This window comes from Ursus americanus, chromosome X (assembly GCF_024610735.1).
Source record: "Ursus americanus isolate L20-20 chromosome X, mUrsAme1.1.p, whole genome shotgun sequence".
NCBI lineage: Eukaryota > Metazoa > Chordata > Mammalia > Carnivora > Ursidae > Ursus > Ursus americanus.
Window position 1 is genome coordinate 117,720,921 of NC_142164.1, and position 27,050 is coordinate 117,747,970.

At 44.9% G+C, this 27,050-nt stretch overlaps 1 protein-coding gene and 1 long non-coding RNA gene across 10 annotated transcripts in view; one reads left to right on the plus strand and one right to left on the minus strand.

Moving 5' to 3' along the window:
* Positions 1-15,038, minus strand: part of LOC123802750 (uncharacterized) — a 377,446-nt gene extending 362,408 nt beyond the window's left edge. The window contains exons 1-2 of one of the 4 annotated variants that reach the window (XR_015723501.1): positions 14,921-15,038; positions 13,448-13,561 (exon numbers count right to left, since the gene is read on the minus strand). This is a non-coding gene — a long non-coding RNA (uncharacterized LOC123802750). Of the gene's footprint in view, positions 1-13,447 lie in introns of all 4 variants that reach the window. The other 3 variants (XR_015723500.1, XR_006782633.2, XR_006782634.2) reach the window with 3 other exon arrangements.
* A 25-nt stretch (positions 15,039-15,063) lies between these two features.
* The window catches only part of PNPLA4 (patatin like domain 4, phospholipase and triacylglycerol lipase), a 52,206-nt gene continuing 40,219 nt past the window's right edge, over positions 15,064-27,050 (plus strand). For 2 of the 6 annotated variants that reach the window (XM_045813618.2, XM_045813619.2), the window contains exons 1-4: positions 15,064-15,210; positions 16,372-16,564; positions 20,159-20,253; positions 20,414-20,549. In XM_045813618.2, the coding sequence (XP_045669574.2) occupies positions 16,385-16,564; positions 20,159-20,253; positions 20,414-20,549 (411 nt within the window). In that variant the 5' untranslated portion in view covers positions 15,064-15,210; positions 16,372-16,384. Of the gene's footprint in view, positions 15,211-15,576; positions 15,598-16,371; positions 16,565-20,158; positions 20,254-20,413; positions 20,550-27,050 lie in introns of those variants that run through there. The other 4 variants (XM_045813621.2, XM_087860405.1, XM_045813617.2 and 1 more) reach the window with 3 other exon arrangements.

The window sequence follows — 27,050 nt, forward strand, 5'->3', positions numbered from 1 at the left end:
GCTTATTTCTATGACCTAGATGTTACTTTCGCATTAGCTTTAATTATGAAAACCAATGAATATACTAGTTAACATAGAAATCACCTTATGCTTTTTTATTTTTTTTTTAAAGATTTATTTGAGAAAGAGAAAGAGCGTGTGTGCACAGGAGTTGGGGGAGGGGAAAAGGAAGTGGCAGAGAGAGACTCCTCGAGCCGACTCCCCACTGAGCAGGGAGATGACGCAGGTCGCAGGTCTGGATCCTAGGACCCTGAAATCAGGAGTCAGACTGCTTAACCAACTGAGCCACCCAGGTGCCCCACCTTATGCTTATTTTTTAAATGTAACTTCCTTCACTTAAAAAAAAAAGTGAATTCATGAAGTGGACTTAAAAAACTCATGGCTAGCTGGCACCTCAATGAGCATTTTAAATAAACATTAACAACAGTCTAAACAAACAAGTCTACTCATTTGACTTTTATTTAGGAGAGAATCTAGTTCATCTATGCTGGAAATCAGTAAGTATTCTCAGAGTACAGATGAGGAAAGCCAGAGAGGAGGGGGACAGAAATGACCACCATTCATCGAACTTATCTGCTTTCCTATGTTTACATATTTAATCTTATATCGAGATTTCAGCCATGACAACCATAAGCAACAAGAGTAGCCCTTTTGATGCAGCAAGCAGATGATTAAAAAAAACGATGTGAACCCTTTCTGAGTCCTCTGTGGAGGTGACGTGGGGCATGGTACGATATGGGGAGGGGAGACTCAGCCGTTTCCACCTGGACTGAGGCCACATGAAATTGAGACCTCCCTGGAACTGTGGCTTCTTCCTGGCATTTACATCCTTCTGTCCTGAGCGCTGCCCCCTTCTATCAGCCAGGAGGGGGCAGCCTGGAAATAGTTGCAGAAAACAAAACACATCTTGAAGATTCCAGGAAGCCTGTTTTCCCACGCGGGTCGGATCCATCTGGCATCAATTTCTGTGGGACTGTACACATCATCTTGGAGAATACACAGCCACTCTTTTGAAAGTCACTCATTAACTAAGGGCAAACATTTCTGAGAGTCTGCTGTAATTGCTACCATCATTTTAATGGAGTTCCTTGAACAAAATCAAGGGTCGGAAGTTTCCTCAACTCTTTGATGGCAGCCAACAAATAGCCATGTGGAAACGGAAACTACAAGAGAGTGGTAATAGCCCTTCAACAGAGTATATACTAAAACCAGCCTTTGCAGGGGCGCCTGGTTGGTGCGGTGGGTGGAGCATGTGACTCTTGGTCTCGGGGCTGTAAGAATGAACCCCACCTTGGGTGTAGAGATTACTTAAAAAAATAAAAATTAAAAAAAAAACAAAAACTAAAAACCCAGCCTTTGTTTATTCGGTTCCAGCTGTGTTATGAGTATAGCTCTGAGCTCTGATGAACCTGGGTTTCTTTCCTTTGCTCCCCATTGTCCAGATCATCTGGGAAAACCGTTAGCTTGTCCGTGAGGACACTTTCTTCATGTCCTTCTGAGCACTTACTGTTGACACTGAGCTGAGGAAGGTATGATTAACAAAGACCCTGGTACATGGTACAGGCTCAGTAACTGTAAACTGATTACTATCACCTATTACTAATTTTTTAAAGATTTTATTTATTTGAGAAAGGGTGAGAGAGAGCGAGCGAGCGAGCACGAGAGGAGGGAGGGTCAGAAGGAGAAGCAGACTCCCCACTGAGCAGGGAGCCTGACGCGGGACTTGATGCTGGGACCCGGGGATCATGACCTGAGCCAAAGGCAGACACTTAACCGATCGAGGTCCCCAGGCACCCTATTACTATTTTTATGCAGAGGACATTTAATCAAGTACAAGAGGCACAGCAGTAGAAAACTTCAGCAGGAGTGCCCGGCCAGCCCATGAGCCTCCAGGCTTCGGCACTCGCTCCTCGTCAGTGATCAATGGTTGGACCAGAGATGGATCCAGATACACACTGGACCAATTCTATATTCTCTCCACCAGAAAAACAGCTATCCTATGTGCCATTTGGCTAAACTGAGGGGCTCCCATGTCAGGTCACGTGCACCCTCAGAAGCAGACAAGGCAGATCTCCTGAGAGGAAGGGAAATGCAACACGTCAGATGAGTCTACTCAAGAGCCTAGAAATCCGAAGCAGAAGCATGGTTTCTGAAGGCTTCCTGCTTCCTAGTGCCAATCCTCTAGGCTTCCCCTATATCCTAACAATTTTCTTTATCTACGTACCATAACTTCTGCTTTTTCTCTCAGTACACAATGGAATCTTAACTTCTGCAATGAATCTTAGGAACAAATAATTTTTTAAGAGGTAGTTACTTTATTATTTCATTTTGTAAGTAGGATCCAGTCATCAAGACAGTCTCATTTCGGGGATAGCAGAAAATGTCTTCTCTCCCCTCTTCCTCTAAGATACTATCCGGGTATACAAGAGACTGTTTCTGAGCAGGGCTCGCTCGGTGGGCCCCATGCCCAGAATGACCCACACTCGGTTTAAAGATCCGCTGTCACCATCTTGAAATTCATAATAATTTTATCTTTGACCCTGTATTTTTTTAAGATTTTTTCTCAAAGATTTTATTCTTAAGTATTCTCTACACCCGGTGTGGGGCACGAACTTACAACTCTGAGATCAAGAGTCACATGGTCTACCAACTGAGCCAGCCAGGTGCCCCTCTTTGAATTTATGTTTTATAAGTGAAGTCCCATGGGACAGTAAGCTAGCCACGTGAATAAGCAGAGAGCACTGCGAATAATGCAATGGGCATGCTTGCTTGTTCCTAGGATCCTTTTCTTTTTTTTTTTTTTTTTTAAGATTTTATTTATTTATTTATTCGACAGAGATAGAGACAGCCAGCGAGAGAGGGAACACAAGCAGGGGGAGTGGGAGAGGAAGAAGCAGGCTCATAGCGGAAGAGCCTGATGTGGGGCTCGATCCCATAACGCCGGGATCACGCCCTGAGCCGAAGGCAGACGCTTAACCGCTGTGCCAGCCAGGCGCCCCCCTAGGATCCTTTTCATATAGACAATCTGCGATGCCCCATGAGTGCAGAATTAGTAGCCCCACAAAGTCTGGGAGATCACCGAGTTTTGAAGCAAGCCACAAGCTAAGCACGTTACATCCAGGACCGAGTCGGCATGTGCGGAACCAGCCTCAGAGAAGACACATCCGCCTATCCCAACCAGAACTTTCTTCAAGAGCAGAAAGAAGACACCAATGCCCTAAGAAACACAAATGACCAAAACCGAACCCTATTATACCCTTTTTTCCTCAGGTCACTTCCCCCTCCTGGCCCACCACTGAAAGTGAGAACAGAGAAGGAAGGCAGAGGACAGAATCCCTCGACTCCTTTTTCTCTCAGCTCTTCCACATTCATCAGGTGGAGAGTGTTGGTGGAATGTGTGCAAATCAAGGCATTACATAAAATAATTCGATTACTCTGCCCAGCATCCTCACTGTTCTAGTAAAAATGAAACTTATATGCGGGTAGGCATTACTGACTATAAACTGCGTGATTTCACATCCTAGTTAAACGGTCTGCGATTTCTCTCTAAAATGGGGATAATGCAATGTCAACATGAATGGTACAATTCATGCCAATAGTCTACACTTTTAGGTTTTCTTACTTTAGAAAGACCTGAAATAGCAAATAATAAATTCTACGACGCATTGAGACAGACAGACCATGGAAGTAAGGAAAAAGCTTTTCATGGTACTTTTCCCCCTGCTTTTTAGGGCGGGTTCTTGCATTTTCCTTTTGCATTGGACCCTGTAAACAGTATCCAGCTCTGTTCCTGGGACTTTGTGGCACACGGAGATGGAACTTCTGATCAAGTAACAGGCTCTGCGTTGGTCTCTGATGGTCTGGGGCTGACGGAGGTGTCATCTGCACTGTGGACAATCAGTTTTGTTCCTAACGCTAGAGTCCACGATCCTGGTTTACGGTGTTGCTCCTCAAATTCCGCCAGGATTCCAGGTTCTGCATCTCTACCTCAGGCTGGTCCTAATTCTCCCAGTCCTCCTCTGACGGCCCATCTGAGCAGAATCTTCTAGATCCTCTGCTCACCATACCAAGCTGACTTTAGCTCAGGCTCTCTCTCCAGGCACTTAGCTCTCCCAAACATTCATCACGGCTCTGGCCTCACACTGGCCAGATGGAGAACTTCCTCAAGAACAGTGGTTTTCAACCCTGGCTACACACTGGATTTACCTGCGAATTGTTTGCTTGCTTGTCCTTTTCCAATAAAACTGATGCCTGGCCTCCGCCCTAGACTAATCAAAAGCAGTGGGATTGAGAACCAATACATTAGAGTATTATAGCCTCTTACAGCTGTGTTTGGAAAAATGGGCACGGCCTTAGTTTCTCTGCATGTGTCTATAAGCCGCCCCTCCAACCCCAAACATACAAACACGAGATGAGGACGAACGAGCAAGCTGATTTTCTATGTCAGTGTCCCTCTTTCCTTCTCCTGCCTTACTGTGCTAGTGGGTGGGATAGACTTTCCCCCTCTGTGCAGACAGGGACTTGCCCCAAATTACATCCCAAGCTCCCTCCATGTACAGGTAGTCTACTGAAATTAGTAGCCCTCAGGCCATCACGTCACCTGATGTGGAGGCCACAGGCTTAGAGGCTGCATGAGAACTTCAGCGTGAATGGTGCCACCCAGTTTGAACATGCAGAGCGAGAAGGGAGGATACCCCAAGTCTAAGTCATGAGAATCCCAACTTCACGGTTTGGTGGAGGATGAGCCTCGGAAGATCCTGGGAAGCTACCGCTGGACAGCTTCCTTTCTGACTTCATTTGTCAGCGTCTTTATCAATATGGCTGCTGTAACAGCCGTGAGTGTACATCTACTCTGACTCTGGTACGGGGGAGTCACAGAGCAACGCGGCCAGGAACTGAATCCTGGCTCTGCTAATGGTCGATGGTCCCAAGAGAGTTAGTCTCCTGTGCCTCAGTTGGCCATCCTTAGTACGTGAGTGTGCTGTACGTGTTGACAGGGCTCTTAGGAATAGTAAACACACTGGTATTTGTGACGTGGTTACAAGAGGCAAACTGCAAACACCACACAAGAGTATGTTAAATGAGGAAAAACAAACAGGACATCATGGTTTTCCACCAACAACATAAAATATGAAGCAAATATACACATTCAGAGGATTTTTGTGTTGCACAAGGTATCACAATGATTTGCCATTTGAACACAGGGTGAAAAAAAAAAGAAGTATGAGCCAAATATCCAGAAAATGTGTAAATAATGGAAACAATCCATGATTTCAATAACTACATGTCAACACCTGATGAAAATATAGCCTAGGTGGATGTTAACGTAAGTACTGTATATAAGTAGAAGTGGGACCGCTGAATTGATGTGCCTGACTACATTGTTATGAGAAGTATTTCTCTTCTAAAAATTAAGCAAAAATGTTATTTTCCTTTATAACAGAAGGAAATGAACTTTAATATTTGTCTATGTTCACAGAATGGTGACATTAAATTTACCTACATTTATTTTTTTTAAAGATTCATTTATTTTAGAGAGAGAAAGAGCACATGGGCATGAGCAGGGGGAGGGACGGGGGAGAGGGATAGAAGCAGAGACTCCCCACTGAGCCCGGAGCCCAAGGCACAACCAAGAGTCAGAGGCGCCCCCATGAGATAACATTTCAATATAAGTAAGTTTAGGGCACCTGGGTGGCTCAGTCTGTTAAGTCTCCAACTCCTGACTTCGGCTCAGGTCATGATCTCAGGGTCATGGGATTGAGCCCCGGATCAGACCCACGCTCAGTGGGGAGTCTGCTTGGGAGTCTCTCTCTCCCTGAGCCCACTGCCCCCCCCCCCAAAATAAATAAATCATTCTTTAAAAAATGAAATCTTGCCTTTTCCAAAGACATGGATGGAGCTACAAAGTAGTATGCTAAGTGAAATAAGTCAGAGACAGACAAACACCGTCTGACCTCACTCCAATGTGGAAGAAACAAAACAGCAAAGAATAAAAGAGACAAACGAAGAAACAGACTCAACTATAGAGAGCACACTGATGGTTACCACAGGGGAGTGGGGGGAGATGGGTGAAACAGGTAAAGGTGATGAAGAAGCACACTTATCATGATGAGCACTGGGTCATGCACAGAATTACAGAATCACTGTATTGTACACCTGCAACGAACATCACACCGTAGGTTAACAATACTGGAATGGAAAATATAAAAAACAGGGGCGCCTGGGTGGCACAGCGGTTAAGCGTCTGCCTTCGGCTCAGGGCGTGATCCCGGCGCTGTGGGATCGAGCCCCACGTCAGGCTCTTCCGCTATGATCCTGCTTCTTCCTCTCCCACTCCCCCTGCTTGTGTTCCCTCTCTCGCTGGCTGTCTCTATCTCTGTCAAATGAATAAATAAAATCTTTAAAAAAAAAAAAGAAAATATAAAAAACAGACACTTAAAAAATTTAAATGAGCTTAAATAAGTAAAATTTGGAGGATATGTATGTGAGGATGAAGGAAAATTACATTTCAGAATTACAAAGAGCCTTCTGAAGACCCTTAAATTTATGGTCTGTGTGGGATGTGTTCTATATTTATAGTTTTTTTTTAAGATTTTATTTATTTATTCAAGAGAGCAAGAGACAGCATGAGTTCGGGGGGTGGGAGGGGCAGAAGGAGAGGGAGAAGCAGACTCCCCACTGAGCAGAGAGCCTGATGCGGGTCTCGAATCCAGGACCCTGAGATTATGACCTGAGCTGAAGGCAGATACTTCATCAGCTGAACCACCGAGGTGGCCCTATAGCTGCCTTTTAAGTGAGAAGTAAATCTGTGGCTATTCGAAAGACTATGATATGTAAGAAAAGCTAACTTTCTTAATATGGCACTTCAAAAGTATGTTAAGACTGGGATCATGTGCCCCAAGGTGAAGAGAGAGAGAATAAGATACTGGAAAGAAAGCCTGGTGCTTAAAATGACAACATAACTAGAGCTAAGGGCCTTCCATGAGAAATTGACAAATGCAAAACTAATATTAGGCAGGCCTGCACCTGGAGGTAGGCTTCCCCAGGCAATGCATGTGGTTGGAATGACTTTGAACTTGCCATCTTCTCTATTCAGAGAATGAATTCTATGTTTTCATTATTTTAAATATATGTGTCTACAGGGATCTAGGACAGTTCATCAGAGCTTAAGAATTGTTTTCCCCTCGGGGAAAACTGCATCAGTCCATATAATTCAACAAATATTACCATGTAGTACCATCACGTTTTATTAGTTCCTACTCTGTACCCTGTGTCCTGAAAATTCAAGCCGTAATAATGGAGATCTTGAAATTACAGCTGGCTGTTACATGGCAGGTTGGGTCCTTTTGAAGTTTCACTCTGACTTCCATTTCAGACTTTTTTTTTTTTTTTAAAGATTTTATTTATTTATTCGACAGGATAGAGACAGCCAGTGAGAGAGGGAACACAAGCAGGGGGAGTGGGAGAGGAAGAAGCAGGCTCATAGCGGAGGAGCCCGATGTGGGGCTCGATCCCGTAACGCCAGGATCACGCCCTGAGCCGAAGGCAGATGCTTAACCGCTGTGCCAACCAGGCGCCCCCCATTTCAGACTTCTGATCATTGTACCTGTTCATTTTATAGTGTCCCAAATACGGAACCCACCTGTGTAGCAGGGGATGTCATTTTTATCTTAAAAATTCAGTGAAGATAACGTAAAGAATGTTGTTGAAGGACACTTGGGTGGCTCAGTAGGTTAGACATCTGCCTGCAGCCCCAGGTCATGATCCCAGGGTCCTGGGATCAAGCCCCACTCAGGCTCTCTGCTCAGCAGAGACTCTGCTTCTCCCTCTCCCTCTCCCCACCATTTACGTGTGCGCGCACGCTCTCTAATAAGTGAAATCCTAAAAAAAAAAAAAAGTGTCAATTGTATATTTATTTACAGCTTTAAAATAAAATAGGAGATATGTTAGTGAACACTTACTAAATGGTGACTATATTTTTTTTCAAAATGGCTTAAAATGAAAAGACATTTGGGATCACTTCCTATTCTGTCCAATGTTTTTGGTAGAACAGCATTGCCGTTATTGTCACTGCTGTCAAAAACAAACATTTGCTAGCATCTCTTTCTTTGACCCAAGATGTAAGAGAAGATCCTTGCTACAACTCTTGAGTGTACTGCAGCTTCCTATAGGAAATTTATCACAGAGAAACATTTCCATCCATTTATAGTGACTTTGTAAGCAACATAATAAATATCCCATAGAATTCAAAAACAAAGACCAAACAATACTATTGCTAATTGAAAGCTAAACAACATTTATGCCAACTAATACTTACTGTACATTTAAACAGAATATTGCAACTAACTTTTCAAGGCATCAAACATCACAGCTGTGTTCTTATTTGTTTGGGGGAATACTCATCAGATGATTATGTATTGTACAGTTTTATATAACTAAGGAGCAAATAAATTTTTGTTTTATAGAGAGATTATAGCTGCATTTTTCCTTGTGTTTACATCAACAAATATTTATTGACTACTATAGCGGATATGTTGACTTATTTAAATATTCTATTTATTTGCGGGAGGGAGGGAGTGAACACAGAGGGAGAGAGAGAAGCAGAAGGAGTGAGCAGGGATCCCGACATGGGTCTCCATCCCAGGACCCTGACATCACGACCAGAGCCAAAGGCAGATGCTTAACCGACTGAGCCACCCAGGTGCCCCAAATATGTTGATTTACACTGCCAGACTTCTTCTGAAGGAGGCCTGCCCAGCCAAGTCCATCTGGACATGGCAACGCTTCCAGTCCTCTCTGTCCCTTGCTTGCACAGCACATGCTCACTCAGTCATGGGCCCACCTCATTGCACAGGTATCCCCCACTTTTTGAAAGTTCGCATTACACCACTTCACTTTTACCGAAGATGTACATTAATACCAATTTTTGCTAACCAAATGAAAGAGGATTTTCACTTTTACGAAGAAAAGAGAAAACAGCATTCCACGTTTTGCAGCGAGCAGTTATAGAGGCTGTGACACCCCAGGCAGTGAGTGTGGCACCAGCAAGAGTGGCCCCTTCGAGTTCCTTCTCTGGAGACAACATTCGGCAACCAAGCCACCAGAGCTCTGAACCGAGTCTGTGAGCACCTCTGCTTTATCTCAATGTCATTTGTGCACCTGTTAGCAAGATGCGTCCTCAGGTATCAGATTTTTTACATTTGGGAACAAACATTTTTCCACATAAATTAATGGTCATGGCTTCTTTGCTTTAAACCATTTCAACTAATGACAGATTTCACAGGGATGTTCTACTTTCAAACAGCGAGAAATCTGTATTACAATAAGCTATGTTCACAATGACTCATTCAGGGATAATCCTGTGATAAAAACAGAACCAGCAGGAGCCTTGGTTTCTAAGTCTGGAAGGTGGACAGTGACAGAAGAGGACGTGGGGCCAGCGACCTCTTGGAGACGCCCTTCCTGCAGAATGAAACGAAATGAAACCCAAGTGCTTGATCCAGCCATACCTGCAGTTAGCCCTACCTCTAAACTTCGAGATTATTTCAACCAGCAATTCACTTCCTCCTTAAGCCAGTTAGACATCTGAAACATGCTAACTAAAGATGCCCCCACACTTACACATATCTACAGTCTTGAGCTCTCTACTAGAAGCTGGCAAAAGCCAAGGAGTACAAGACAGTCCCTGCTCCAAATGAACTGACACAGAGTGGAGGCAACCACATGTCCGCCAAAATAAAGTCATAAATGCTACGGCAATGCCTCATGCACCGACAAAGTGGAAGGTATGGTGAATACTGACAGAAGGTGGCTGAATGTTATCCCAAACACTATAATGAGGCAGCAGAGCCTGATTTAGGCATTGACGAATAAGTAGGGTCTAACCAAATAGAAAAATCTACAAGGACATTCCAGCAAAAAAGAACAGTGAACTAAAGGAAGGAAGTTTATCTTTAAGATTTTTTTCCCCTAATGCCTAACCCAGTCCTTGTCATTTATGAGACACCAAATAGAGTTTAAAGAGTGAGCAAAGGCATAACGATAAATGATTAGATAAATAATTTCTTTGGAGTTAAGGCCTTTGTCAGTGACATGATGGCCTTTTACAATATTGTTCATGGAAATTATGCTCTCTTTACAACAACCTACTCTACGATACAGCTTCCAGGAAAAGTCGTCATCAAAAAGAGTTACAGCTGTGATTGATAAGTAGAGAAAGGGTAGCTTTCATTAATTGCTAGGCTTGCTTTTTTATTTTTTCCTTTCCCAGCTATGAACAAGTTCTCTAAATGCTATAAATAAATAAATGTATAGGTCATAAGGATTAAGGACTTCTACCATTTTTCAGTGAAATTATAGATATCTAAATATGAACACCACTTACAAATTCTGACCAGAGAAAGAAATGAAGGAAGTAACAAGGTTCTGAAACCTATGGCGGCCAAACAGCGCAGCTCAGCACAGACTGAGCGCTTAATATTTTATTAATTCATTGCTGAAACCGTGTAGGAAAGATAGGTCTTTACACAGGGGGTGTTTTGGGATGAGGAGGACCTGAGCTGATAATCTCTGCATCCGTGTGGATGTGGGGAAAATGTTTTAATTCTAAATTTTCACCTATTATATATATTTTTCCATTTTTGTTGCAAAAGTCATAGGAGACAAGGTGTATGAAGGACTGGCAGGTCAAGGAAGGTCAATAACTGAAGTCATTATTAATAATGTGATGCCAGTAAATAGGAGTGGATGTTCAGGAAAGGAAGGCATTTAGAAATACGAAATAGACTAAAATCTTTATTTTGTCTCCGTGAAATGAGGCGATTAGATAATTGGATGTTTTAGCAATTAGGGTGTTTCTTTTGATAACAGCAATAGTAATGTCTAAATATGGTACTCCACATTAAAAGAGAGTATTTTGGTAAATTTAATGAAGCTCAAGGCACCAAAGCTGACATTCTGTTTATCACTCAACAATTTAACTTACCTGACACTGACATTATTTCCCTAATAATCTCTTTCACTGTAAGAAAATCCTTTGAGGGATAGCAAGGACGATTTCCATCTACCTGTACAAATTGTGGACCACAAATGTGGCCAGGTCAGGGGGTCAGCTGTTCTGGAACACAGTATACACAGCAGAGGACACGGATCTTCTACAGCGCTTTTTAAAATATTTAGTACTCTATAATGCCTTCGGTACCCCAACACCACCACTTGCGTATCAAAGATCTCAACCTCTTCCCCATAAAATATATTAAATACACAGATTTTAAAAGATGTTCTGTTCTATCCTATACTTACGTAGAGTATGAACCAGAAGTGCCATAATTAATTCCTATACAATACTAGAAACACTCAGACAATCTTTGCCATCTCTATTGTTCAATGCAAACATATAGTACATTGGGAATATGTTCAATTAGAATGAAGCTTAAGAAATTAAATGAGCTTATAAGTCAATGTTAAATTTTAAAAATGTCTTTCATAGAAATAACTTGGCATTTAGTTTCTATGCCGTGTAAAAAAGACCTATAGATTAGTATATATTCCTAGACGCATCCAACCATAAATAAATTACACTTAAGGATGTTTACTTGGAAATGTTTTCAGATGTTATCAAACATTAGTTATGTATGCATATATACCTATGCAACAGAAAAATACATATAAAACATATAGTTTATGTATATTTTTTAAAAAGTATTTTCCCATTTAGAAAAGATTCACTTAGGGACACCTGGGTGGCTCAGTCCGTTAAGTGCCTGCCTTCTGCTCAGGTCAAGACCCTGAGATCCCAGGATTGAGCCCCAGAGCAGGCTCCTGCTCAGTGGGGAGTCTGCTTCTCCCTCTCTCTCTGCCCTTACCCCCTGCTCGTGTGCGCGCGCCCACAAGCTCTAATAAGTAAGTTTAAAATCTTAAAAAAAAAAAAAAAAATTCACTTAGTGTTCCTTTGAGTAGCTGGTTCTTCTAGCAAATTTCTAGAGAGAAAATGATCAGATGCAGTGGAAAAAGTACATCTCTTAGAACTGTATTGCTTGCAAGATTTAAAAACTCAGTTCTTAACTACCTTCAGAAAGCAAACAGAAAAGAGTGGGTGCAGTGGAGCAGTCAGGGACAATCATAGCTGAATCCCCAGGCTCAAGAAATGCCATCACACCTCACCCCTGCTTCTCTGTTTCTCAGCCCTGACTCCCCCTAGGCCGCTTTTGAGGGCTGGCTCCCTCTGCGTGGTGGCATTGGTGACTGCTTGTCCCTCTTTAGAGAGAGGGATACATGGGAAGGGACGCGGCCTCTCTCTCTGGGTTCAGCTGGGAAGTTCTACTCCATGACTGCAAATGTGCTTTTCTCTGAATTCTATGGTGCTTTTAAAACAAGGGCATGCCAACATTGACTGTTATTACATGAGGCCCCCCCCCCCCGCCCCTGAAAAGGGCACTGCTGGGTGCTCCAAGAGCGTGGCCACAGTCCCCTGAAATCAGGATCAGCACCCGAGATTCCAGGAGGAGGTGACGGGGTGAGGACTCCCTGAAAAGGAGGGAGGACAAGGGTGTTGTAGGGGCAATGACAGTGTGCCCCAGAGAGGCATCAGCATGTGTTAAGGTGTTAAAACAGGAAAATAACAGTACATGCAGAGCAGACTGGAAGAAGAGATTTAGACTCAGAAACGTTGAGAGAGAGTCCTGTCCTTGGGGCACAGGTGTGACAAATACCCCTTATTCTGTACCTCCTTATGGAATACACAATAAAATCTCGTGGGAAGACGCTGGGCACAGGGAAAGGAGAGTTAGGTTTAAATACTCTGTTTTCACGCCAGGTGTTTCTCTTCATTAAGGATCTCCTACTCTCTAGCTCCCCGCTCACATCCAGAGCACCTGTGTGGCTCAGCAACAGCACATCAGGCGTCTGTAATGATCAATCAACCGTCTCCCAGCCCACTAGAGTCTGCATCCCTGATGAGGAAGAACTGAATTCTTCTCAACTTTGTAAGCCCTGTACCAGCAAAGCGTTTATTATACAATGAATGCTTAATAAATGTTTGATAAATGGCTAAATAAAGGAGTTCAAAACTGAATTACTAAGGAAAACAGAGAAGCAAAAACAAGCAAATGAATTAGTAAAAAAAAAAAAAATGTTCTTAAAAGGCAATTACTGTATATCCACAAGAGTAATTTACTCAAATGCAAGATCCAAAACATATTTATTGATGATGTACCAAATGTTATGGCTGGCCCCTAAATCACAAAAACAAATGTGAATGAATCAGATATTCTTCCTTACCTTAGGGAGCTGAACGTTTTAATTAGCTGCATGTGAATATGATCAGGGGGACATGGGGGGAAAAGGAGAGACTAATTTTTAAGAGAGAATTTAAAATGGTAAGAATTAAGTTATGGAACTTTTTGAACACTTTTTCTGTGACACTTACATGTAGTAAAATTTCACTCACCAGCAGTTGTGGTAATAGTGGTGATCTGATCTTCCCTTTCAGCAAAGGCTCCTGTACTCCTGGGGTTCATCCAGGCTGCCCACTGACGACTTTTTCATCTTCAGAATCCACCTGCTGGCAGTGTCCAAACACAGGACACAGCTGCCGTGCTACCACTGGCCCAGCTTCTGACCCTGTGGACTCTGTCTGTCCCTAAACTTTCAATGTGACCGCATCACTGTAAGTCCAATCAAACCACCAGCTAGACCAGGGCCTTCACAAAGTTAAACGTGCATGGCCATCAGCTGGGTCTCTCCTAAAATGCAGATTCTGCATCAGGAGATCTGCTAGGAGACCTCGGATTCTTCCTTTCTAATAAGTTTTCTGGAGGATGCTCTCATGGGAGTACCACAATCTTCCACAGAGTTACAGGACAGTAGGAGGATGCAAGAACCACGAGCTTGTCCTTCCTTATTTCCTCGAGGTACACTCCCCCTTCCCTTCACTCCAATTCTAATGATAGCAAACAATTCAAGTAGCTGTGCCTTGCTTAAGCATTAGGGCGTCTTCAGTATCAACGGTCTCAGAAGACTATTTATGACAATGAAGAGCAAAATGTCTTCCTTAGTCATCACATCCAGGGCCCTCGCTTACAGCTAGTGTTGTGGGCCAGAGCCCAGGTCCTGGCATCCCAAAGACAGAGACAGAAAAAGCCCAGCGTACAGGCTATTTGGGGAACTCCCCTCACCTCCCTCATTTAAGGCAGGACGCTCACACATTTCTCGGAATTCTCCTCCGTAGCTTCAAAGTAAATCTGTCCTGAAACAAGGGGCCCTGGAGAACCTTCAACCAGGAACTCTGCGATTCCTCGCGGCGTGGTTAAGACTAGACAGGAAGGTGGCTGACAGGGGACTTGAGCGGGCTTGGCCACCATGTAAAGCTGGTGCTCAAGTCTATCCGGAGACACCGGCACCACCAAACGAAAAAGAGGCCGTCTGCTGAAGGCCTGCTATGGGGCAGGAGCTTTAGGATTTAGCACCCATTCGGACATTACCATCCCATTTTGCAGGTAAGTCACCTGAGAAGCTCTGAGAGGTTAGGCAACCTGCCCAAGGTCACAAAGCCTACGGAGCCAGAGGATGCGGACGCTGCCCAAAGTCACGTCCGAGCTTTCCAATAACGCCAAGGGAAAAAGCATATATAGACGCCGGAAACGCTACGAGGCCTCTGGCCACAAGCTAGCACGTGGACCCCGCCCTCGGGCCAGTAGGACCGCCCCTAGGGTGGGGGGGGTAAAAGGAGAAAAACCACTTCCGGGAGACAGACGCGAGGAGGGACAAGCGCTTCCGGTGCGCCGCGAATAAGGGTCGTTCAGGGTCAGCAAACTCGGGTGAGGGGCCAGACCGTAGGTCGCGCAAAAACACGCGGGCGGACTAAACCGCATCGCTACGTATCGAAGACAACAGGACCGGAGACGAAACTGTTGTCCCTTACCCGTGCCCGGGGACAACCGGGACAAGCGTCCGAATGTGCGCAGCCATGTTGAGGCCAGTGCTTTAAATAGTATGGGCGGGGCCTAGCGGAGGCCTGCGTCAGCATGATGACGCCGAAGCCCCGCGCGGGTAGGCCCGCCCCGACTCCATCCGCGAGACCTTCGTGGGCAGGCCCTCCACGAGCGTGGGCCAGCCTTGATAGGCGGGGCCTTGTTGAGTGACGGCCAGGCCCCGCCCCCCAGGGAAGGGCGGGGTAGCAGTTCAACATGGAAGTGCCTCAGACCTGCATTGGTAGGGCGGAGCGTGGGGCGAGCGTGGGGCGGGCGCGGGGCGGGCTCTGGGCCGTAGCGGTCGCTCCCGGGGGTGGGCGGGTCGGAGCAGCCCCCCCAGCACCCGGGCTGGTGCGGCTGCGACCCCCGCCCCGCCGCCCCCAGGCCCCCAGGCCGATGCTGGGCCTGCGCATGCCTGCTGCCCGGATGCTGAGCTCCCCCACTCCACTCCAGTCTGCGGGAATTAAACCTAAACCGGGGCTCGGCTGCCTCGGCTGAGCCTCCTCCGGAATAGAACAAAGGTCTTAGGCCCCTAAACTCGAGGCCCAGGCTCTGTGCCTCACCTGAACTCCCCGGACTGGAATGGGGGAGGGGCAGGGGGCGGGGAGGAGACCCCGGGGGCATCCAGGTGAGCAACGTTGTGGCTGTACGATTTCCTCCACGTGTTCACATCGGGCCCACTGAGGCTTCCGGAACACGGTTCCATCGTTAAATTGATCACAAGTAATCAGTTGGTGCGGATAACAATTCTTGGAGCCTTCAATTGCCCTTGCCAGTCATGACCTTAGTTTATCATGAGAAACTAGGCAATGAAATAAATACATTGCCTTGTTGAATAATAGCTTATTGCATTATGGAATAATTGTAAGCACCTTTTTTTTTTGGTTTTGGGGTTTTAAAAAATAACATATACTGATGCTTGCAATGGAAGTGTGGGGCAAGGGAGGCAGGGATTTCTCCTGAAATGTAGTGATGCACTTGCAAAGAGCACGTATGTCTTTTTGGAATTTGCTAGTGTGCAGCGATTTTACCTTCCACCATAGCAGCCGTCCCCGAAAAAGTTTAAAGAAGATCAAGAAAAAAAGACTAAATGCCTTGCCAATTGTAATTTGTTGATCTGTTTCTTGCCGGGTAATCAAATAGTCGATTGCATAATCTATGTGATGACTACAGAGGGCATTTAACTTTTTAAAATTAATACAACTGTATCGGGCCAAGATGAGAGTGTAAAAAGTTTCCTTGAAAAATTTGCCTATTTAATGACACTTTCATTGACGATACTGTGTTTAGCACAGAGAAGTTATATTAAAACAAAGTCTTGGAACGATGAGGCAGGAGACAACACACCACGTGTAATAAACGCCACCAACTTCACAGCATTTTTGTTTTCTGTTATCATTAGTGTCGCAGCCCGAATGAAGCACATCAACTTATCATTTGCAGCATGCGGCTTTCTGGGCATTTACCACTTGGGGGCAGCATCTGCACTTTGTACACACGGCAAAAAGCTCCTGAAAGAAGTCAAGGCCTTTGCAGGGGCTTCTGCGGGATCCTTGGTTGCTACCATCCTGCTAACAGCACCAGAAAAAATAGAGGTAATGAAGTAGTAACCAGGCTGCGTTCCTTGTCGGGAAATTAACACCGAGCGACGGGCAGGGAGGTTAGCTCTACTAAGTTAACTGCAGAGAAATAATCCTTTGCCTGGGTAACAGAAAAGCTTAAGACTTTTCTTTCAAAATTTAATTCTTACGGATCTGTCTTCTGGATTTCGGAAAGATTATTTTGGATGACAGTGAGACAAGGAAGTAAAATGCCTTTTTTAAATTCCTGAGTGTGTATTCAGTCTAAAGATTCCAGCTCTGTTTCTTTCAAGCAAAGGATATGTCTTCTTTTTCTGGTCATGAGAACACCAGCCCTGTTTTCAAGGCCTGGAACACATGGCCGATAATGCTTTGTTCCCTCCCATTTACAAGCAGGTGTATAAAGAAAAATGTGGACCAATAATTTCTATTAAGCAGAATGATACAGAGATTTTGTTTGTTTTTCATTCTCACAGTTAAAAATTGTGAATTCCAAGCAGCTTATCCAGAAGTAATGAAAATAAGCCTTCATTAGGTATTACATTTAATGCAATCTATGTTGTAAAAAGGTTTTCTGCTTCTAGAAAGCATTTATGCATTTGCTGACTGGGAGAACTGTCTCCCATAGGTGCAGAATATCCTACCCATTCATTACTTACATACTCTAATGGCTTTGAACAATAATTGAATAATAATTAACACATCCATGCCCAAGAATAAATTTAAGTCACATTTGAAATGTCAAAACCACAAAATTTTAACATCCAGAATCTTGTTCTCATCATCTAGGATGAGCTGCTTATGAAAGAGAAACTGGATTTGAGGCAAGTCGTATGAGAATCCACTTATGTTTTCTTCCTGCCTTTGTACAGTTGCTTTATTGGAGACTAGAGAAGGGATGCAGTGCCGTACAGTTGCACAGAGTGAGAACCCGAAAGCAGGGAATGTAGACGTAAAGTGTGAACACCCCCAAGCTAGCAGAATCCTACGGGTTAGACTGCTTTCCAGAACTCCTGAGGCTGATTACTCCTGAGGGGTTGTTTCCTCCTGTCAGTGCCATCCTTCCTTTAGGTGGGGCAAATCCTTAGCTTTGCAATTGAATAGACCTGGTTTCAGATCCTCAGATTTAGAAACGTATTAAGTGTGATTTAGAAGTAACGTGATTTGGAAATTCTGCCAACATACAGCCACTTAACTAAAATTCTGTGATGTTCAGACACTGATGGTTCCTCTGGATTTGAGACTTGATATCATATTTAAGTCAGATTACCTGTTCTTGTATCTTTTTTTTCAGAAATCGGAGACCCTGTTGTCTCGTATAGTTGTGTTGGTACAATTGGGTGGGTTGTTGGGTTGGTAAAGGGCAGGACTTACTGGGTGCTCACACTGGAAGGTGCAGAATGATTCTCTCTATTTACCTGGAGCATGCTCGTGTCTCCTTAGTCAAAATAAGCATCCTCATTCCTCCTTTGTCAAAATAAATTTCCAGCCAGTTGATTTAAGGTTATTTTATTTCTTTTCTTTTTAGCATTTGAAATACATCAGTTGTAGGATTGCTTTGAGATTTTTAGCAAACTGTTTTCTACTTATTCACATCCATGTTAGCTCAGCTCTTGCTGATGGTTCCTCGAGCTTTGTGGTGTTGTGACAAATACGTGAGTAATTAATCTAGTTCTGAGCTTATGCATGTATAATTAAGAGGAGCACCTGATGCCGGGTGTATTTTAGGTGGCAGGCAAATTTAGACGTCCATACCTAAGAGCTTAGTGCTGCAAGCCTCTTCTCAGCCCATAATTTGCAAGGCATGGTGTTAGATACAGTGGGAACACAAGGAAATAAGTTTCCAGTCTGGTCAGGGGGGTGTGTGTCTGTGTGTGGTACATGTGTGTGTGTGTGTGTGTGTGTGTAACTAAAGTTAATACAAGAAAGTAGGTTAAGTGGGCAGTCTGGCCTAGTAGAAGGAGCACACATTCCCGACAGCAGGGCCGTGTCCATTCACCACCTCACAAACACAAATCTGCTTGTCTTACTCCCCCTCCCTTCCCCTCCCACCCCCAGGGCTCTGTTTTGACTTAGGACAGGATCCAGATTTCTTGGCCTGCCTCCCAAGACCCCCGGTGACTTAGTTCTCTCATGGCTCACTGAGGATGACTTTCAGGTCAGTGCTCCTTGCTGGCTTGTGCTCACAGTTGTCTCTGCCAGTCTTCCTCATCTACGCCCCCCCCCAATCTCCTGTCCAGCTCCTACTCACATTTTAGGTCTCACCCTGATGTCTCGTTGGAGGGAAGCCTTGGTTGATGCCCCTATCTTAGTTTTTTGTTTCTGCTACAGTAAATGACCATAAACTTGGTGGCTTAAAACGACACACATGTATCGTCTTACATTTCTGGAGGTCATAATCCTGCAAAGTTCTCACTGGGCCAAACTCAAATCAGCAGCAGGCAATGCTCCCTCTGGAGGCTCTGGAGGAAAATCTGTTTCCTGGCGTTTTTCGGTTTTTGGAGGCAGCCTGCATTCCTGGGCTCAGGGCCCCTCCCTCCATCTTTAAGCCTTAAACACAGCATCTTCCCTTTCTGATACTCCAGCCTCCCTCTTTCACTTACAGAGACCTTGTGATTACATTGGACTCACCTAGATCATCCAGGATAACCTCCCCATCTCAAAATCTTTAACTTATTCACATCTGCAGAATCTCTTTTGTCATGTAAGGAAACGTTCACAGAATCCAGAGACTAGAATGTAGCCATCCTTGGGGGTGGGAAGCTTGATACTGCTTACCGCTCTCATACTGCTCTGGGATCTACGCACTGAGACAGTCCTAGGTCTCATGAGGGCAGGGGCTCTTTGAATCTCATTCCACCTGAATCCCAGTGCCTAAGACCCGGTATAGGTTGTATCATGCATGAATTAATAAAGGAAACATAGACCTGGGTTCAGATCCTAACTCTGCAGGAGTTTTGATGAGATATTGGGAAAGATGTTTAATCTTCCCAAACCTCAGTTTTCTTGTCAAGTGGGGTATTATACCCACCTTGCAGGGTTATGTGAAGATGAACTAACAGAAGCTACATAAGTGAATCCCAGCACAGACGCCTACCCTCCTCACTACTCAGAGACTACCAATGCCCAAGACCAATGCCCAAGACTCATGTCCAAAGACAAACAGTAGTCATCACGACTCCTATCTTGGTCATTGGTATTGACATTAGTAATCGGTACTGCTGTAATCGGACTGTTTCAGAAACCACAGAATTGGGATGGGAGAGGAGGTCAGTTGTGCTAAATGAGAATCAGAATTGAGCCTTTAAGGTTTTCCCAGATGTGGGTGAAGCCATTTGAGGTGGTTTAAAAAGAGAAGAAAGGGAAAAAAGATCGGACTTGGGAGAATGCATAGCTTGCCTAGGGACTAAGAATGGTGGGTGAGGGCCAGGTCTGGTGGGGATTCACGTAGCTGTGAAGGAAAGGGGCACCAAAGGAAAGGCTAAGGGTTGTGTTGATAAGATCTAGGGTCCAGGTGGTTGGGTGATGGCCACAGGATTCTGGAAAAACAAGGAATTTTTTTTTTTTTCTTTACAAATTATAGGTTCACCTATTCATTTCCTTTTTCAGGAATGTAACGAATTTACCTACAAGTTCGCCGAAGAAATCCGAAGGCAGTCTTTTGGGGCAGTAACACCTGGCTATGATTTCATGGCCCGATTGAGGTATATACATGTATATAGAACATTTCCCCCAAAGCACATGAGTGTTGGGGACGCTCTGTATAAACTGTGGCATGCTCAGCTCAGCTTTCTCCCTTCTAAAATATTTACAAGGCGTTCGATAATTCAAGGTGAATAACACGGGTCACTTTATCTTCTTCAGAAATGGAATGGAGTTGATTCTCCCTTCCAACGCTCATGAGCTGGCCCACAACCGACTGCACGTATCCATCACCAACACCAAAACCAGAGAAAATTACCTGGTCTCCACTTTTCCCTCCAGGGAAGACCTCATCAAGGTAACACAGCCTCCTCTCGTGTTAGAGCAATTCAGCAAGGCCTGATTTAATTACTTCTCCCAGACAAGGAGCACGACCACGTTCTCTAGATCCAGGGTTTCCTATCATGCCTGAGAGAGGGTGAGTGCGCGATAAGTGTTTGATGAACGGGTTAACCAGTGTCTCTCAGAGGCCACCTCGGAGGCTCCCAAGACCTCCCGTAGTGGTTCTATGTTTTTCCCATGATTGTCAGCACGTCCCCGTGCACCTGGGAGGCAGGCTGCCCGTGTGGCTGGGTAGCAGCACTAAGTGCCTTGAATGACATAGCTGGTATCTCCCAGTTCACGTCAGGCTTCGTACACGTGCTGTCTTATTCAGTCCTCCGCAGGCCTTCTGTACATCAGGTAGGACCGGTGTGATTACTGCCTTTGTACTCTTTCCTGCTTTTAAAGAGAAGAAACGGGTGGAGAGCTTTTACGTGACATGTTCGAGGTCATAGCGACTGCCTGTGGCAACGCATTCTGGACCCTAGGTCTGTTGACTTTCCAATCAAATGTTCCATTTCTTCCTCTCATTTTGTTTTCATGCTTTTCTGTCCAGACACATTTGAAGGTTGCTCAGTTGCGAATTTATTATCTCTGGGAAATACTTTGGCTAGAGTTGCAAATAACAGTGTGCTTGCTAAGCTAATACATCAAATCTTTGTAAATTGGAAAGAGCGCGTTTTTCTTACAAAAGCTGGGCAGTTTTTTCTCTGTTTTCCCTTTGGTGGGAATCGCGGCCAGCTTCAGATAATACAGAGAATGTGTGTTTGGACACAGCAGTGGGCGATGGATTGACGGTAACTGGTGAAAGTTCTGCCTGAATTACTTGATAAACGCATTGATTTTTACTGTCGAGTCTAACTGTTGGAGTTTTACTGTGTGAATGATATAATTTGAAATACCTAATGAAATGTTGAACTGACAAGTAAAATTACTTTGTGACTTAATAGATTAGAATATTTTTCCTTGGTGTGCTGACTATGCCGTCTTGCACTTATAAATTAATAGTGTTTCCATCTTAGAAAAAGACATTTTTCTATAATCTCGTGGAGACTTGCAAACTATAAAGGGAGGAGTTGGTCAGTCCATGCCTGAGTTGTCACCACCTGCCAATGTCAGCAGAGATACGGGGGGCTGTCCGTGTGCTGGAAGGCCTCTTCTGGCTGGCGGGCAGTAGGACTGCGGTCACTGTGTCAGAAAGCAGGAAGCATTCGATCCAGTTGTTACCTGCTCATTGCATCCATCCTTGGCTTCCATCTTGACAGTAGCAGAGCCCCTGGGGTTTCCCGTAACCCCTCCTAACTTACCCATGACTGTTCACATACTACGTAGTTTTCTGCTTTACCCATTTAGTGTTTATTGTCCGTCTTCCTTTACGAGAGTGTAAGCTCCAGGCGGGCAGGGGTTGCTCTGATTTGTCCACTTTGATAGTCCCTGCGCCATCAATATGGCGTCAGCCAGTGAATGGGAATGGATACAGAAATGAACGGAGGTGGATCTGTGACAACGGCTTCATTGAGAACAAAACAAAAGAAGGGGCGTGTCGGTGACTTGGTCAGTTGAGCATCCGACTTTTTTTTTTTTTTTTTTAAGATTTTGGTTTTTTATTTGAGAGAGACAGAGCATGAGCAGAGAGAGGGAGAAGCAGGTTGCCAGCTGAGTAGAGAGCCCGATGTGGGGCTCGATCCCAGGACCCTGAGATGAGGACCTGAGCCAAAGGCAGACACCTAAGCCACTGAGCCACCCAGGAGCCGGGAGCATCCAATTCCTGATCATGGCTCGGGTCTTGATGTCAGGGTTGTTGAGTTCAGGCCCCACATCGGGATCCACAAGGGGTGTGGAACCTATTAAAAAAAAAAAAAAAGAACAAAGCATCTGGATCCTACATGTTGAATGTACTTAACAGAATAAGTGAGCTGGTCAGTGGCCCAGCTGGGACTACGGTCCAGATGTCCAACGTTTTTCTTGATGACATCACATGCTGGATGAAATCATCCCCCTCTCAATTCCTTTCATGTGGCAATGTGACTGGCTGAGTGGTGGTCTCCAAAGATGCCCACACCCTAATCTCCAGCACCTGTGGATATGTCACCTCCCATGGCAAAAAGGATTTTGTACATGTAATTGAGGTAAAGATCTTGAAATGGGGAGATGACCCTGGATTATCTGGTGGTTCCAACCTAATCCCTAAGTCCTTAAAAATAGAGATCTTCCCTGGATGCCAGGCACCATTGCTCATTCTAAGCTGTCATGCTAGAATAGCACAGAGGTGGTAGGCATTGTGGGCCGTCCCCTGACAGCCAGCAAAGCAAAGGGGACTTCAGTCCTGCAGCCAGTAGAAGTGACTCCTGCCACTATCTGAACGTGCAGGAAACATTCTCCCCTCCAGCCTCCCAGAAGGAAGGCAGCCCTCCCAACACCCTGGTTTTAGCTTCCTGAGAGGTTCTGGTTGCTAGACTGCATAGTAAAAGGTATGCGTTTGTTACTTTAAAGCCTCTGTTTCTAGTAATGTGTTACAGCAGCAATAGCAAACTATTGCAGTAAGTAAACATGATTTTTTTTCAATTTCCTTTGTTTTGGATAATAACTATTCAGTGAATTGGTGTAATTACTTGAGTTCATTGAACAGAAGAGAAATAGTTGACACAAATGTGTAATATCTTGTAAGGAGAGTAATTGAATAATTAACATTTATCCTAGGTTATACAAGAAGCATTTTAAATATTTAGCAGAATGCTCTAACCTTTTTCAGAACTAAAAATAGGAAGGATGGATAGTTCCTTGACGGCAGACAGTGGCTATAAAATGTCTAAAATCCATGCCTGGAATACTCAAAAGGAGCGTTTAGTTCAACAGTTAAGACTGGTGGAGACTAGCAGAGGGAAGAAGAAAAGGCATGGAGGGGAAAGAAAGCAAACTCCCTCCTGGGTGGGGACATCATCTGCTTCTGTGCTCTGAGTAACAAAGAGTCCAGTGGTGCAATGCCCTGTCTTCATGCGGCAGGATGGCCGTTCTGACCACCTAGTGCAGTGCTGAGGGAGAGGAGGAAGCCGCCTGCCAGCCCTTCCACTTCCCTCCCTCACGGGGAGACGGGAAGCCTCCCAAAGCCAAGAGGGGAAGCATCCCCACAGTGCACACTTGAGTCTCCTGGGAACTTTGCATACCTGGCTCTGAACACACAGCCTTGGGTTTACTTCCCAGTATTTGAAAATTCTGGAGGTGATAAAGACAGACAGAGACAGAGAGACTGAGGCCAAAACCAGAGGTAGAGGATGTCAGGTATCAACTGGTAGCTAGAGAAGGAATCTGGGAGCACTAAATACTAGGGATTTCAACCACCATGTTGCATTTTATACCCATTTTATCATTAACTTGTTTACACCCTTTCAAACTAGTGTTTTTATTGTTTTTTTAAACGCTGGGCTCTTTATTATCTACCAGGTGACTGCCACCTTTAATTACAAACAGGGTGTCTATGTATGTTAAAGCATGTGTGTGCATGCGTGTATGTATGTCAATTCATTTGTGTGTGTGTGAGTGTGGTGTGTGTGTGTGTGTGTGTGTGTGTGCTCTCTTACAGTAATCATGTTTATGCACATCTCTCAACATTCATATCTAGGTCTGCCATTTCCTGACAGTGTCCCCCGGGGCTAATTATGTTTGAGCCTCAGTTTTTCCAACTGTGAAATGGACATAGTAAGTCAATCTGTGTTACCATGGAGAACAATGGAATAAAGCAAGTAAAAGTGTGTTTCAGCAGGAAAGCCCTGTGTGCATGTTGACTACAGCCAGTATTCAGTAAATAGTCAACATATCTAATACTAAGCCACACACGTTTCTGGTCAGCATGCCTGTATGAGTCAGTCGTGAAATGGGAAGTGTCACAGCTTTCTTTCTGAGCAGGAAGATTTACCCTTTCTTGCACATTTAGTGCTCTCCCTGTGTGTTACTTAGCCTCCGTGTTCACAAACAGTGTGCTAACCTACACGTACAGTATCTCAGGAAATGAATTACTACCTCGTTTTGCCATCTTTTGGGGCATGTTACCCCTCTTCACCACGGGTTTTCTTTTATAAATGTGCGTTTCTGTGAGGACTCCTACTTAAATTATATTAATTAACTTTGCTTCTCGTTGCACGAAAGATGATTCTTTCATTTGATATCTGCAACGATAGTTGAGTGTTTTCTACGAACCTGTGTTGACCAATTCTGTGGTGCAAAGATTCCCTTTCTTCGGGATTGGATTTCCATAGTGTTCTGAATCTCGCGTACACAGTGATGTAACTCAGTGCTATGATCTGAATGTCTGCAGCCCCCCACGGGAATTCGCAATCCCTGACGGGACAGGATCAGGAGGTGGACCTTTGGGAGGTGAAGAGGTCATGAAGGTAGAGCCCTCATAAATGGGATCAGTGCCCTGATAAAACAGACCCCAGACAGCTAGCTCTGCCTTTCCGCCTTGTGAGGACACAGCGAGAAGCAACTCTCAGTAGGCACTGAATCTGCCGGCACGGTGACCTCAGACGTCCCCGCCTCCAGAAATGGGAGAAAGCAGTTTCTGTTGTGTAGAAGCCACGAGGCTGTGGTAGTTTTCTCTAGCATCCCAAATGCATGAAGACGGGAAACGGGTACTGGGAAGTGGGGACGCTGTGGAACTGGGTAATGGACAGAGGCTGGAAGAACGTAGATGTACGTGCTACAAAGAGCCCACATCGCTGTGAGTGGACCTTTAGAGATGCTTCTGAAGAGGACTCGGACAAGAAAGAGGCGAGCTGGAGACAGAGCCGCCATCTTCTCAGTGACTCCCTAAGGGCCTGTGAGCAGAATGGTGGTAGGACTATGGACAGTAACGCCATTCTCATGAGGTCTCAGAAACGAGGACAAGGTCTTGGACACTGGAGGAAAGGCCCTCCCTGCTATGAGGTATCAATGAAGGCTCCTGGTACTTTCTGGAAGGTACAACTTGTCAGAGTAAAAATGGGTATTTGATGAGGCCTCATTCTAAGCAGAGTGTTGAAGGAGCTGCCTAGTTTCTCTTGACTGTTTATGTGAAATGCAGGAAGAGAGAAAATGACTTAAAGATGGACTCGATTATCAAAAGTGAGGTAGAGCTTAAAGATTTGGACCATTCTCCGCCTGTCCTTATTGAAAAGAGTAACAGCATCTTTAGAACAGAACTGGAAGGTGTGGCCAAACGGACACCTTAAGGGGAATGCTGTCAGCCATCTAAAGAGAAGCGAGGACTATTGTCCAAGACAATGGAAGTATGACCCTGAGGCACTGCACAGATCCTCAGGGCTGCTCCTCTCCTGAGAAGCCCAGAGTATAAGGGCAACGTAGACACACTCACTTCTCCCTGGACAGTCCTTCCCCGCTCGGAGCCACAGCAGTAGGGCCACTGTGGAGACCCCAGACAAGAGGCAAGTTCTGGGGAACTTGTGGCAGGACACTCAGAGGTGGGGCCCCACCCCTGCGCAGCAAAGCTTCAGAACCCGGACCCTGCCACCACGGGCCTGCAGGACGGGACATCAAGCCAAAGAGGATTATCCTCAAGCCTTAAGGTCTAATGGCATTTGCGCCCTTGGGTTTCAGACTTGCTCTGAACATGTTACCTCTTTTTGCTTTCCTGTTTCTCCCTTTTGGAATGGGAATGTCTATCCTGTGCCTTCTCACCACATATTTTAGAAGCACATGACATGATCTCACAGGTTCACAGCTGGAGAACAGATTGCCTCAGGATGAATGGTACCTCGAGTCTCACCCAGTTGATTGAGATGATATTTAGGTGAGACTTGGAACTTTAAACTTTGAGTTGATGCTAGAACAAATTGAGACCTTTTTTTTGGCTGTTGGGAAGGACTGGATATATTGTGCATGCAAGAAGGACATGAATTTGGGGGACCCAAGGTTGGAATGCTATGTTTTGAATGTTTCTGTCACCAAAATTCGGGTTGACCCTAACCCCCATGAGATGGTATTAGCAGGTGGTGCCTTTGGGAAGTGATTAGGTTATGAAGGCAGAATACTCACGAATGGGAAGAGTGCCCCCTTATAAAGCGACCCAGAGAACACTCTTGCCCCTTTGGCCACAAGAGGACACAGTGAGAAGATGGGAAGTGGGCTCTCACCAGACACGAGATTTGCAGGTGCTCTGTTCTTGCACTTTGCAGCCCCTAGAACTGTGATAAATGTCTGCTGTTAAGTCACCCAGTTTGTAGTATGTTGTTACAGCAGCCTGCATAAGACGAAGATGCTCAGGGCTGTTGGTGGTGGTATCCTCCCCCTCCCCCCCATTCTCTATATACCACTACAAGACAGGCATGTGGTCTTTGGATACTACTTTGTCCAGAATTTACTCATGCCAAGTCCGCCCCTGCTCCCCAGTAGCGACTGAGCCAAAAGAGGGTGACACATGTGATATATGCTACCGTACAAGTAGGAGATGATCCCCAGATGGAGGAAACCTTTATAGACTTAG